General features: G+C 40.4%; 1 protein-coding gene across 1 annotated transcript in view; it reads right to left on the bottom strand.

The window, feature by feature from the left end:
- Positions 1–14,129, bottom strand: part of mcmbp (minichromosome maintenance complex binding protein) — a 16,343-nt gene extending 2,214 nt beyond the window's left edge. The window contains exons 1-15 of the mRNA XM_057848790.1: positions 13,968–14,129; positions 13,588–13,679; positions 13,367–13,507; positions 13,224–13,265; positions 11,165–11,252; positions 10,950–11,090; positions 8,068–8,195; positions 6,310–6,407; positions 6,065–6,237; positions 5,465–5,588; positions 5,273–5,390; positions 2,233–2,398; positions 1,998–2,131; positions 1,315–1,482; positions 1,133–1,221 (exon numbers count right to left, since the gene is read on the bottom strand). Coding sequence (XP_057704773.1) covers positions 1,133–1,221; positions 1,315–1,482; positions 1,998–2,131; positions 2,233–2,398; positions 5,273–5,390; positions 5,465–5,588; positions 6,065–6,237; positions 6,310–6,407; positions 8,068–8,195; positions 10,950–11,090; positions 11,165–11,252; positions 13,224–13,265; positions 13,367–13,507; positions 13,588–13,679; positions 13,968–14,034 — 1,769 coding nt within the window. The 5' untranslated portion in view covers positions 14,035–14,129. The remainder of the gene's footprint in view (positions 1–1,132; positions 1,222–1,314; positions 1,483–1,997; positions 2,132–2,232; positions 2,399–5,272; positions 5,391–5,464; positions 5,589–6,064; positions 6,238–6,309; positions 6,408–8,067; positions 8,196–10,949; positions 11,091–11,164; positions 11,253–13,223; positions 13,266–13,366; positions 13,508–13,587; positions 13,680–13,967) is intronic.
- Between the last annotated feature and the right edge of the window lie 391 nt (positions 14,130–14,520).

The following is a 14,520-nucleotide window of genomic DNA, read 5'->3' on the forward strand; positions in this document are numbered from 1 at the left end:
AGCTGTCCCGGTCGATCGGCATCCCGATCGATCGGGTCAGATCACGTCATTTTCAAAGTATCGGAATCGGCAAAAAAATGTCGGACATGCCTTTTTTGAATATATATATATATATATATATATTTTTTTTTAAAAAATTAAATCGTTTTCGAATTGTATTTAACGTTACAGACAGAATGTGTTACATTCTTCCAGAGTCTTTAAGCTTAAGGTAGGGTTATCAAATTTATCGCTTTAACGGTGAGAATATTTTTTACATTTATCACGTTACAATATTTAACGCATGCGCTGCACGACCCACTCACGCATTGTTGCGTTCAATCTTTCATGGCGCCGTTTTACCCATACAGTATATAGAGCTTTAAGGCAGCGTAAAATGAGTAGAGTGAATTTTGGCAGCCTTTAGAGCCTTTTTTAAAATGGCAACAGCCTTACAATCCCTCTCCCAATGAATAGAATAATCGTGGGAAACAATGTGGGGAAGAAAGGTAGTAGTTGATCTTTTTCTTAACACCCTATGTCATTTCCCAGCGCAGAGAAGATATATCAATTGGTACCACGACGCACAGTCATGGTTGCACTTCCCATCATGCATTTGGGCAGAAGTTAAATGGCTACAGTATCATTTACTGAAAGCTCAACAAATACACTAGATGGCAATATTTAGTCACAATATACAAAGTCACATTTATCCTTTAAGAATTACAAGTCTTTCTGTCCGTGGATCAGTCTCACAGAAAGAATGTTAATAATGTAAATGCCATCTTGAGGATTTATTGTCATAATAAATACAGTACCTATGTACTGTATGTTGAATGTATATATTCGTCTGAGTTTTATTCATTTTTTTCTTAATGCATTGCCAAAATGTATATGATCGGGAGCAGAAAAAAAAAAAAAAAAGCAGTTGGATCGGGAAATATCGGGATTGGCAGATAATCAAACTAAAATGATCGGGAGCAAAAAAACATGATCGGAACAACCCTAATTAGTAGTCAACAAATATTTTGCATGCCAATTGAATGCACTTTAGTCATTTCCTACGAACACTAATTGGGAATCAAAGCGTGCTTGAAATTGTAATTCTCAGTCCCTCCCTGTATAAATCAAAATAAACCCCGTAAGTGCCCACCTTGCCACAACAAGCATTCGATGAAGGTCCTCGGCAGTTATGTTTTGGGGATCGTCCTTCCTCATATCTACAAAATCATCCTCCACTGACTGAGGATAGCAGGGAAAGAAATAATTGAAACATGGGTGTGATAGTCTTAAGTGAATGAACTGCAGCTGCAGTTTTCCTGGACAAGGTCTCACCTTGGTCACTTCGTCTGGGATACTATAGTCCAGTTGCCGGGCCACACTCAGATAAAGTCGGAAATTGTTGAACTGTGAGGAGCTCTGCTCATGCAAGGGGATGCTGCTGAGATATTCATCCATGTGATCTGAAGCCACTTGAGGCTGCAGGTGAATCTGACAATCTGACTGTGGGGTTAAAAAAGAAATGTAAACATTTGCACTTTTACAGATGTTGGAACACATGTATCTTTGCTGCCTGCCACCAAGGAGCATAGTTTGACCACTAGTCAGTCCAATACAAACACAACTGGACCTCTGACCAACTCTGGAGGTTGTTTACAATGTGCTGCCCTTCTCTGCAGACTGACGCCTCTTTCTGGATAGCTCCTATGGCACACAGCTGCTGCTATGGCAACATATCAGCCCAGCACACTAGAATAGCACACAGCACATTCCTTGCACTGTTCACAACAGCATGAGATGCAAGCTAAAGCCCCCAGCTGGAGGGGGTTTCTATGCCCAGCCAATGGCAGCCGAGACAGAAGCGTGACGCCGGTTGGAAACAACCTCCAGCGTCGGACATGAGCCAGCCTCAGGAGAGGCTGACAGAAACTTAACACCTCCCGAGCCTGTCCGGGGAGAGGCTCGGTTGTGGCGTGGGCGTAGCGTCAAGTGAGCTCAGTGCGGCTGCGTGTCCTCACCGGCAGAAGTGAGCGGCCCTCTGATGCCACCAGCACGTTAATATTGCAGGGGAATTCCATCTGGTGGTAGTTAAAGTCATAATCAACCTTCTGCCACGAGATCACATTCCCCAAAGCTGTGACATTGCGTACACCTAAGCACCACAAACACACACACACAAATGCATGTAAAAAGAAGCAGTCTCATTAGTGTCATATGATTTTTTAGATAAATTGAGCCATGTGCAAGTTTCACCTGTCGTGTCCAGCTGTCCCTGCTCCAGTTGAGTTTCATCAAGGAAGAGGGAAGTGTTTTTAGCCAGCTGCAAGGCTCCGCTAACCAGACGGTTGGCCTGGTAGTCCTTCTTTGGCACCAGCCGCATCTGATTCATGTTGTGAAGGCTCATGCCCAGATAAAAGGACTAGAAAAGGGTTGACATAGGACATTTTCAGGAAATCTATACTTCAAATTTTCAGAAATGATTTTATAGTTTGTTAACTACCAGGTAAGTGTCCCCCTAAGAAACTACAAAACATGAATCTACGGTTAATTTGGTGAAGAAGTGATTTGCAGGGTAGGTGATAGGATGAGAAGATATACAGTCCCTGACAAAAGTCTTTTCGCGTTTCCATTATGTAAAACAATTGCTAATAACCTGACTTTTAATTATTCAATTGGTTTCAGAAATGGGTCATATGAAACCTAAGACCCTCCCAAATGATGTTGAATGCACAAATATATATTTGTTTCACTGAAAAATGATTTATCATTTAATGAAGACAAAAAAGGTCAAATTTTGGCAAGACAAAAGTTTTGTCGTCCACAGAAAGGGTTTAGAATATTGAACAAAAAATGTACTTCAAATACAAAAATGTTACTTAACATAAGCAAATTAAGTAGTTGTTGAAATTCGCCCCCCAGGCCAAGGCGCACGGAAAACAGCGACAGCTGAACAAAGTGCCGCTCTGCCGATGCTGCCTCCGCGCGCCCCGACCGGGAAGGCTGAACTTCGCGCGTTCTCTCTGACATTAAACCTTTGTACTGACTCCATGTTCCAAAAGTTTGAAAAAGACTCGCCGAAAGCCGGTTGACAATTTATTCGGTGACAATGGTCAAAAACAAGGCAAAAAACAGACGACGGAGGGACAATTCTGGATCCAAAACAAGGCTACATGTTTCCGAGCAGCAAAATCTGTGTTATCTGAGTGTCCAGTCTTTTTAAAGTCCTTGGTGAAGCGGGCCGTGTCGAAGGTGTGTCCGAAGGTGTGTCTAGGCGTTGCTTTTGGGTCTTCCCCTCTGTGGCCGGTTTAGGTTCGTGCACGGATGGGACGCCCGCTATCAACTTTGTTGTCTGGGCTGTCTCTACTTGTTTTAGGACAAAGCACTTTGTCCTTGGAGTTTGCTGGGAGAGCTTATTGCAACAGTTGGTGCGTCAATCTTGTTCGTGACGCACGTGTTGGGCTTCTGTGATAAGACGGCATTGTGTATCTCTTCTATTCCTTCTCATTAAACTATGGTGTGCTATTTATTTTATATTAGTAGTGCAGTCCTACCGTAAATATGAAAATGATACCATTTCCTGATTAATTATATTGCGTGTGTTAGAGTAATGCGAACAGTTAGACGGTGCCTATGAGAAACTGTACCATTTTTCTCATCTCCCCCTCGTTAGCCTTTACTGTGTCAAAGGCCATGTAGTGGAGTCTGCTTAAACAATAGTTGGATGAATGTGTTAGACTAATGCAAACAATTATATGGTGTGTGCGATGACGGTACCTTTTCCCTTCATAGTGGTGCTGTGAGATCCAAATTTAATATTTTGTATGACTTCCATGGGCTTCGGCAAGGATTCATACAATTTATTGATGAAGTCATCAGGAACATCAAAGAAAGCAGTCTTGCATGCCTCCCAGAGTTAATCAACATTCTTGGGTTTCGTCTTCCATGCTTCCTCTTCATCCTACCCCAGACATGCTCAATGATGTTCATGTCTGGTGACTGGGCTGGCCAGTCCTGGAGGATCTTGATCTTCTTTGCCTTGAGGAACTTTGAGGTAGAGATTGAATTATGCGATGGAGGACCATCCTGCTGCTGAATTTGTCCCTTTTTATGGTTAGGAATGTAAGAGGCAGCTAAGATTTGTTGATTTTTCAGACTATTTATCTCTCAGGGTGCAGACAATTAAAAAACCGTGTGGCATTTGCCAAGGCCCACAGCCTGTCAAAAGGTGGATTTTTCAGATGATCTTCCAGTGAATTACACCACAGTCCCCACAAATATTGCAGGAGACCTATTGGAACCCGCATGGATCCGAGATTCACTCAGAAAACAGAAGTTTGGTGGTTACATCATTACCAAAATCATGGTCTGGGTTTATATCCAGTATGGGGGTGTGCGAGAGATCTGCAGGGTGGAAGGCAACATAAGTAGTCTGAAATATCAACAAATCTTAGTTGCCTCTTACATTCCCAACCATAAAAAGGGACAAATTCTGCTGTCATCATCCTGCTCCATCACATATTTCAATCTCTACCCCAAAGTTCCTCAAGGCAAAGATCAAGATCCTCCAGGACTGGCTAGCCCAGTCACCAGACATGAACATCATTGAGCATGTCTGGGGTAGGATGAAGAGGAAGCATGGAAGACGAAACCCAAGAATGTTGATGAACTCGAAGGCATGCAAGACTGCTTTCTTTGATGTTCCTGATGACTTCATCAATAAATTGTATGAATCCTTGCTGAATCCCATGCAAGTCAAAATATTAAATTTGAATCTCACAGCACCACTACTTAATTCGCTTATGTTATGTAACATATTTTTGCATTTGAAGTACATTTTTTGTTCAATTTTCACACTGCTTTCTGTAGGTGACAAAGCTTTTGTCTTGCCAAAATTTGACCTTTATGTCTTCATTAAATGATAAATTTTTTTTCATTGAAACAAATATATTTTTGTACATTCAACATCATTTGGGAGGGTCTTAGCTTTCATATGAGCCATTTCTGAAACCAATTAAATAATCAAACGGTTATTAGCAATTGTTTCTACAAAATGGATAAGGACACCTTGAGCTTATAAAGTAGTTTAGTGTAGTTTATATTATAAAATAATTTGGTGGGTGTGGCTTACAGTTAAGTGTGTCTTATAGTCCAAAATTGCGATAGATAACATTTTGAATATATACAGTATTGATTGTTCGTCAGAGAGCTGGCCACTTAATCATGATGGTAATGAGGACAAGTGCTAGGGATAAATGAAGCTACCACAATAATATGATTGCTGGTTTTTACTCACAGAAGGAACAAGTTGTTGGATGACCTTGTAGAGGCGTTCAGTGTATGAGGAGATGGTAGGACATCCACTCAGATTTAGGGCGAACTTGCCCAGTGGTAGCACATCTCGCCTAGCATACCTACAAAAACACAAAACCCCTGATTGAAATCTTTTCCTTCAGCCAGGGAACAATGTAAGCATGAAAACACATACACGGTGGAAACAAGATGGAGGATGAGGTACTCAGCGGCCAGGGAATCTCCCAAAAGCACGTGAGTTAGATATGTAAGGAATTCCTCTCTGACTGATGCCATCCCACTCAAAGTTGAAGACAAAACTAGAAAAGGGAGAAAATAATAAGATTGATGTTTAATATCAGTAAAATTACGCAGAAAAAATGTCCTTTGTCTGCAAGCAAGCGGTTCAGATTTGGCCTAAGTGAGGTCACAATTTCAACAATTCAAGATACTAATCAACAAGTGTGTATTCTGCAAATAGTGGCAGATTCCACCTTTAAATGCTATTACTATGGGTAAAGGTCTTGTAGTAGTAGGCAAGGCGAGTTGCTCATTTGCATGTGGCAACACCACCCTCATGGGGTTGAAGAGTGTAATGTAACGTCACTATTTTGACCGAAGCATTTCACAGATGATAAGTACAGTATTTTCTTGAAGTTCGAAATATTAGTCGCAACATTTTCTCTGTCAACTATCCACATTTTTAAATCAAAACTGTAACTACAGTAAAATATAATAATATAAAAAAGCACAGTCTCATTTAAGATCAACGGCAAAGGACAAGAACTTTGCTCACATTCATGGTTGTCTTGCAAGGTGGCACAGGGCAGCAGAGGGTTGTTTTGTGCCAGTGATTTGGCATAGAGCATGTGAAGGCGAGGAACTAGTGAGGAAGGCGGGTTGTGCACTTCATTCTCCTTCGCAGTCACAATTGAGTCCAATTCATTAGAAAAGGATGATGACTCGTCCCTGTGTGGATGTACAACACCTCAACATTCAGATCCCCGCTTTAGGAATGTCAAACTACTCCGAGTCTCTTACTTGTCTTCTGCCAGAGCACTGAGTGCAGGACTCACTGAGAGAATCCCATAGACTTCTATGGTGTCATTCAATTTGAAGCTCTCCATGTCCTCATAGACCTGACAAATAACACATTGATTTACAGTGGGGAAAATAAGTATTTAGTCAACCACTAATTGTGCAAGTTCTCCCACTTGAAAATATTAGAGAGGCCTGCAATTGTCAACATGGGTAAACCTCAACTATGAGAGACAGAATGTGGGGAGAAAAAAAAGAAAATCAAATTGTTTGATTTTTAAAGAATTTATTTGCAAATCATGGTGGAAAATAAATATTTGGTCAATACCAAAAGTTCATCTCAATACTTTGTTATGTACCCTTTGTTGGCAATAACGGAGGCCAAACGTTTTCTGTAACTCTTCACAAGCTTTTCACACACTGTTCCTTGTATTTTGGCTCATTCCTCCATGCAGATCTCCTCTAGAGCAGTGTTGCTTTGGGGCTGTCGTTGGGCAACACGGACTTTCAACTCCCTCCACAGATTTTCTATGGGGTTGAGATCTGGAGACTGGCTAGGCCACTCCAGGACCTTGAAATGCTTCTCACGAAGCCACTCTGGCTGTGTGTTTGGGATCATTGTCATGCTGAAAGACCCAGCCACGTCTCATCTTCAATGCCCTTGCTGATGGAAGGAGATTTTCACTCAAAATCTCTCGATACATGGCCCCATTCATTCTTTCCTTTACACAGATCAGTCATCCTGGTCCTTTTGCAGAAAAACAGCCCCAAAACATGATGTTTCCACCCCCATGCTTCACAGTGGGTATGGTGTTCCTCAGATGCAATTCAGTATTCTTTCTCCTCCAAACACGAGGAGTTTCTACCAAAAAGTTCTATTTTGGTTTCATCTGACCATTACACATTCTCCCAGTCCTCTTCTGGATCATCCAAATGCTGTCTAGCGAACCGCAGACGGGCCTGGACGTGTACTGGCTTCAGCAGGGGGACAAGTCTGGCAGTGCAGGATTTGAGTCCCTGGCGCCACATTGTGTTACTGATAGTAGCTTTTGTTACTGTGGTCCCAGCTCTCTGTAGGTCATTCACTAGGTCCCCCCGTGTGGTTCTGGGATTTTTGCTCACCGTTCTTGTTATCATTTTGACACCACGGGGTGAGATCTTGCATGGAGCCCCAGATCGAGGGAGATCATTAGTGGTCTTGTATGTCTTCCATTTTCTAATAATTGCTCCCACAGTTGATTTCTTTACACCAAGCGTTTTACCTATTGCAGATTTAGTCTTCCCAGCCTGGTGCCGGTCTACAATTTTGTCTCTGGTGTCCTTCAACAGCTCTTTGGTCTTGGCCACAGTGGAGTTTGGAGTGTGACTGACTGAAGTTGTGGACAGGTGTCTTTTATACTGATAGAGTTAAAACAGGTGCCATTAATACAGGTAACGAGTGGAGCCTCGTTAGAAGAAGTTAGACCTCTTTGACAGCCAGAAATCTTGTTTGTAGGTGACCAAATACTTATTTTCCACTCTAATTTGGAAATAAATTCTATAAAAATCAAACAATGTGATTTTCTGTTTTTTTTTCTCCACACTCTCTCTCTCATGGTTGAGATTTACCCATGCTGACAATTACAGGCCTCTCTAATATTTCCAAGTAGGAGAACTTGCACAGTTGGTGGTTGACTAAATACTTATTTGCCCCACTGTATGGGCTAATAGTCACAAACTTCAATCCGATGAATACTAAAGATTCAGAGATGGATAATGTACCTTCACTAAGCAGGAGGGACCTTTCTCATCTGGTAGAGGGAAGTTCAAGAGCTCAAGATGTGAAGCACGCGGCACAGGCCCCGAAGCGGCTTCCGTCCCCCATTTTTGGTTTGGAGGAATGTGAAGCCCTGTAGATAGGGTCACCAAAATTTTCGGTACTGAAATGTTGTATCTGAATATGATTGCAAAATTATCGATACAGTTATTTATTTTTGAATGACCACTGGTCACCATAAATTTGTTGTCATGAGGTAATGATTTTGCACTACTCTTGATAGAAATGAAGAAAATGTTTTAATTTTCCTTGTTAAAACGGCGATAACGCTAGTTGTCCAATCTATATAAAGTGGTAGCGTGGCAGCGAACGAATGAATATTCATTCATGGCCTAATTGTACCGAGGCTACGAGGCTTGCCTCGAGTAATCTGAAGAGCTTTTTCACAAAGCGTGACTCGAAGCGCGCTTCTTTTGGGCAAAACCCGGGAATGATGACGTTTGAAGCTGCGCTGGCCAGCTGTACTACATGACTACTTTAGAGAGTGGTTAGACGGTTTGGCAGGCATTGCAAATGTAGTACAGACTACAGTATTTAAGCGGCTGCAAAACACACTAACGAATCGATTGCCTATTATCTCACATTTTGTGGTTTGCGGGCTGTTAAAGAATATTATTTAAAGCTAGTGAAATACTTAAAAAAAAAACAAAAAAAAACTTTGAAGCCAAACACAGTGGAAAAGCTATTATTTAAAAATATCATTATCCTTATAGTAGATGTTAAATTTTGTTCATTTAGTAACACAAGCACATTCATATAATTTTGAATTTTCTTAAATACTGTAGCCATAGAATTCTCAACACTGTTGACTTCTTGGGTTACAAGACCACTTGATGGAGCCATAGAGCAAACGAACCATTATGAAGCTTTGGACCATGTAAAAACCAATTGGCTGCAAAGCTTCATTGCTTCAACAAGCTTTATTTGGCGATCATTATTCACGATTATTAATTTTAATAATATCCTCTAAAAATACGCTGTACTCAACTCTACACTGGTCATACTTCTTAAATCTCTCCTTAAATCACCAAACACAAAAAAGAGAGTGGAATTGAACAGTTAATGAAAGTGAACACACAGTCACTACTACAACTACTACTACGAAGTAGGCATGTGCCGATAATCCGTTTCACAGTATACCGTGGTATGAAGATGTCATGGTTTCAAAACCGCCAAAATTTTCCGCCACCCTAAGGTATTAGCTATTTTTTATGTACCATATAGGCAGAGAGAAATCCCTCACTTGCAGCTGTAAGGCTCAACCCTGCCCCACAGGTTGTTGCTCAGTGTCAGTGAGTCGAGGAGGTGAAACGCATGAACTTTCCCCCCCCATTGAAGAAAACGAAATCGCTGGTATGGGAATACTTCAGCTACAGAAAACCCCGGTTTCGAGCAGAAGGGGCAACCGACATGTAAAAGATGTTTGTGGAGGGTGGCTGTCGAGGAGGCACAACCTTCAATATGATTTTGCATTCATACAAAATTAAAGGTTAGTAAACACTATCATGAATGTTTCCCACCAACTACGAGAGTTAACTTCAGTGTGCTTAGTGTGTCTAGCGGTGGTAAACATGTGTTTTTTATCTCTGGCAACTGTGTGTTGAGAAAGAGAGTGCATAATGTAAACATGATACGAGTCATACACACGTTTTTTAATTCAATTATTTTTGATCTGATGATAATAATGTTAAGCTGTGGGTTTAAGATAACCTAAAAAACTGCATTTATTTTCATTTTATTTAGAATATTTCAGTTATTTTAACATTAGATGTATGTTCCAATTTGCTAATATGTTTTGAAAAATAAAAATCCTGTTCAATGGAAAAAAGTATTTATTTATTTTTAACCCAGATATCTCAAAGTAACACATTTTAGAGCAGGGGTCCCCAAACTTTTTCCTATGAGGGCCAAACAACTTTTTCCTTCTCTGATGAGGGGCCGGGGTCAGTTTGTAACAGAAAAAGTGTGACGATTGCAGGAGTAATGTAAAAATGTTAAAAAAATGTAAAAATTGTTTTTCAGAAAGCCACACTCAAATAACCCTTTCTGGATTCTTCACGGAACAAAAGTAAATAAAAATAAAAATAATATAATGTAATAACAATATGATATAATATAGTAATAACACTATTAATTAAATATATAATACCCAAATAACACTCTCTGGGTTCTTCACAGAAAAAGCCAGGAAATAAATAACACAAGTGGAAAAAAATAAAATAAATAAAATAAAAAATTGTTCAGGGGGCCGGACCAAATGTGGAGGCGGGCCGTAGTTTGGGGACCCCTGTTTTAGAGCTTTAATTGCAATACTGTGATATTTTTGCTTAAGGTTATCATACCGTCAGAATCTCATACCGGCACATGCCTTCAACAATGTACAGGTGGCTTAATCTTCCCTAACAAAGATAACACACATTTTTAAAAAACATTATTTTTCTCTTTTAATACTTTTCCCTCCCATCAAAAAAATTAAGAATCTACTAAATTGTGTTTTATCATTATGGTGATATAAAATGGCACATATCGTAATATATTTTTCCCCATATCACCCAGCACTAAAACAAACTGTAGGAGAAATTAAGGAGTGGCTCAAAATTGAAAAAAATCAAAAATGTTTTGGACTTGATACAAATGCTTTTTCCGTACTTTAAGACATTGTTTTGCGGTTATAAATGAGACACGAACTCATTTGCACAGTGGCATACTTACTGTGTTTATATTTTAGCATTTTATATTTATTGCTTAAAAGTGTTATACATAAACAATGTTCTGACTGAACGACTTCATTAGCATTATTTAATGATAGACTGCACTGTTCTCTTACCAAGATGAGGTTCCCTCTGCTTCTGTGGTTGAGCACCCGTTCCATCCATGTCATCATCTTCATGGCTTCGTTTCTGTCTGTTTGGCACATATGAAGTGGAAGGTAGAAGAACTCTTGCTTGACTTGAGTCAGCATAACAGTGTAATAGAGTTAAGGTAAACTTGGCAGTAGTTGCTTGATACGTTTTTCCATCACTGTACATGATGAGGATATAGTTTTCACCCAAGAGTTTTCTCCAGGAACAGGTACACAGTAGAAGGTTTGTCTTTCAGAAGCCACAGTGTTTTTAGAGTTAAAATCCACCTTCGGAAAAACATTAAAGTTATGGATTTAGATATTCATGCCCAAGGGCGTAGGTTTGGTGTCAACATTGGTAGGGACGATTCACAGCATAACCGGCATGCACACTTTTTGCTTGGGATGGGACTTTAATAAGACCAAACAGATTGGGTGAACAGGGGTCAGGGCTACATTTCTAACGAATATGAACCTAATTATTTGATATGCTAATTTAGGGGTGCTTATTACATCGATCATGATCGACCAGTTAATCGCAACCAGGGGTCGCGTTAACCGAATATTTTCCGTTGTTGACCGATTTTTTAAAACCGTGACGGAAAAAAATGAAGTCCATCTGTCATTTTGACAGGTTGCAATTCACACCCCAGACCACAGGGTGGCAAGTGAGCACATTAATTAGCTATTGTCTCTCTTGATGCATGACGTCGTTGGCCTTACTCTGAAAAATGTCAAGGCAACTGAGTGTCCGAAGTTTCTTCAAAAAGCCCCAAAACGACGATGGTGTTGATAAAAGAGGTGAAAAAACAGGGACTGCACAAGCGGGCATGCAATTCAAGTCCATGCGCACCAGGAGGAAGGTGTAAGACTCCGTTCAGGCCACAGCAGGTGAACTGTTAATTTCATTGTTCCAAATGTAGCCTACCTACTGGGGCCACAGTCAGCTGTTTTTGTCACTGTGGAGAAAAAGTTACATATTCATCTGCTTGATGTGTGATGGCACGGTGTGGATTCTCTGTTAAGCTTGTTCGGACAGAATATTAATTTAAAATGAATGAAAACTAAATACTATTGAATATGTTGAAGCGGTATGCAATGTTAAGAGTCTTGTTAGCTCGAATTGCTGTGTCCAGCCACTGTAGCTCTGCTGCTCTCTGTGAACTCTCTATTCAAGCCGGAACGCGCGCGGCTCTTAAGTGTCTCTGTCACGTGACTGTGTCGTAGCCGGTAACGCGCTCGGCCAAATGGACACACAAGTACGGAAGGTGAATTATGCCAAACAAATGGTCACCACAATGTCATTATCATCATTTTAAAAATTTAAGTGACGGGTAAAAATAGATTATGACCGGATTTTTATGACCCTGTCAGTCAAAATGACAGACAACGAAAAAGTCTAGCGCAACCTCTGATCGCAACGCTAATGTGGGTAGCTTGTGGCATAAAAAATAAATAAATAAATAAATAAATAAAATAAGACGAAAAATTAATGTACATAGTTAATTATGATTACGTTCGATGTTGTTTTGTGTTAGCAACATATGAGGTTATGCAGCACCCCTCTCTCTCTCTAAGCACCTTCTTGCTCACGTTTTTCCAGTTCTACAGTTTCCAGCAGAGTTCACTACATTTCTCAGAGTTTAATTAACGTTAACAGTAGAAAACACAAACAAAAGGACACTTCTCTCTAAGCAGCTTCCTACAGGAGTTCAAACAGTTTAATGTTACGCTAACTCTGATGCAGGTCGGACTTTCAGTAGCAAAAGATGTGTTCCCCACATCCACAACACTGATGTCTTTTTACATTACTTACAGTGGCTGCTGCTGGCCCAAAAAAACTTCTAATATCCCCTTCTTCGAAGAGAGCAGAGGAGGCGGCATGTTGCCGACATGTATTTTTGTCGGGGCTGTGTGAGCGTGCATGTGTGTCGGGGGTGGGTCAAGTCATGAGCCAATTAAACATGCGTTTGAGGTGGGGGGGGGGGTGGACCGGTGCATTCAGCAACTGAAAAGGGGTAAATGTAAGTTTGAACATAATGAAAAATGTTCATTTAATAACGGTAGGCTCAATTCTATTCTCACAACATACGGACAATCTAAATTACCTATATAACTGAAATCATTTAAGGTTGCTTGAAAGTTGGTGGGGACAATTTGAGCATCCTAAAAAGTTGCTAGTGTTATGTCCCTACCGTCCCTATGCAAACCTACGCCCTTGTTCATGCCTCATAATTGATGTATCTGTGGTGGACTCACCTCACATTCGATCACATCTTTGTACTTTCCACATCTTAACTTCTGGAATGGCAAAATTAAGTCAGAACTAATATGTTGAGAGTACTGGCACTTAAAATTGGATTTTGTGACAAAGGTTACTTAAAAAGAGAGTTAGCACCCACCTTAGCTTGTGATGAGGGATCAACAGTTTCATACACTCCCATGTAAAACTCAGGATCAAACATGTCCTGAATTAAACAGCGAAACTTGACCAGGCTGTCAGGTTTTAGGTAGTGTAGTGGGACATCATTCATAGATGGGACCTGGAAGAATATGATGATTTCTAAGAGGAATTCAGCACTGACAGACACAAGTTTGGGATCATAAAGGATTTCAGTGTTACCCAGGTGTGAGCATCCGCCTGTTTTAAGTGCTCTTTAAAGAAATGGACCACTTTCTCCTCCCAACCGGTATTTGAGTTGTTCTGAGATGCGGCTAAAATATAAACAGAGGAGTCAGCGCTGTTGACAGATGTAAAATTTGCTTAACTGCGTTTAGTAGTAGATTTTTCCTCTTGCGAGTGAATGTATTTTTAAAACCCAAAATGTAACCCTTATGTTTCTTCTCAAAAGGTTCAAACCAGAGTTGCAGCAAAAAAAATCATCTTTGATGGATAGAAATTGCACCGACCACTTGATGGTTCTGGAATTTATGGCCACTTAAAAGTTACACTCACGCGTTCAACTTTGATGTTGAAAAGTCAAGTTAACCTGAGGATCTTACCAAACATCTCATTCACCACATCCAGCGGGTTGTTAATCCAGTCGTGCGTTGATGGCATCATCGCCATGGATAATGCCGTACTTATGACAAGTATACCAATTCAAATGTGCGAAAACGATTGTTACTAGTGTTAACTTGAAACACGATGGTAGAACGCAGAAGAAGAAGTCAGCGCGGGAAACAGACGTCATTGGGCGATGGCACGAGTGCGTTTGTTTTGTTTTCCCAGACCTGCCGGAGAAGGAAATAAAGCTGTCACTTATTACTTACGAGTCTTATTTTTAATTAGTTTTATGGTCTTTCTGTATGAACGCGAGTTTCTCCATATCCAGAGACCTACACGCTAAGTGATATTATAGAGATAAAAAAGACAACTAAACTAAAATTATCACTGTGCGAGGACAACCTCCCACCTGCAGATGGCACTGCAAAAAAGGTTGTTAGCTTTCAAAACACAAAGACTGCTTAGTGTATGAGGGTGCTGAGTTCAATTTAATTTGGAATTCGGTACACCATTTGGAAATTGAGGATTGTAAAATAGCTGTATTTTTTA

This window comes from Corythoichthys intestinalis, chromosome 10 (assembly GCF_030265065.1).
Source record: "Corythoichthys intestinalis isolate RoL2023-P3 chromosome 10, ASM3026506v1, whole genome shotgun sequence".
NCBI lineage: Eukaryota > Metazoa > Chordata > Actinopteri > Syngnathiformes > Syngnathidae > Corythoichthys > Corythoichthys intestinalis.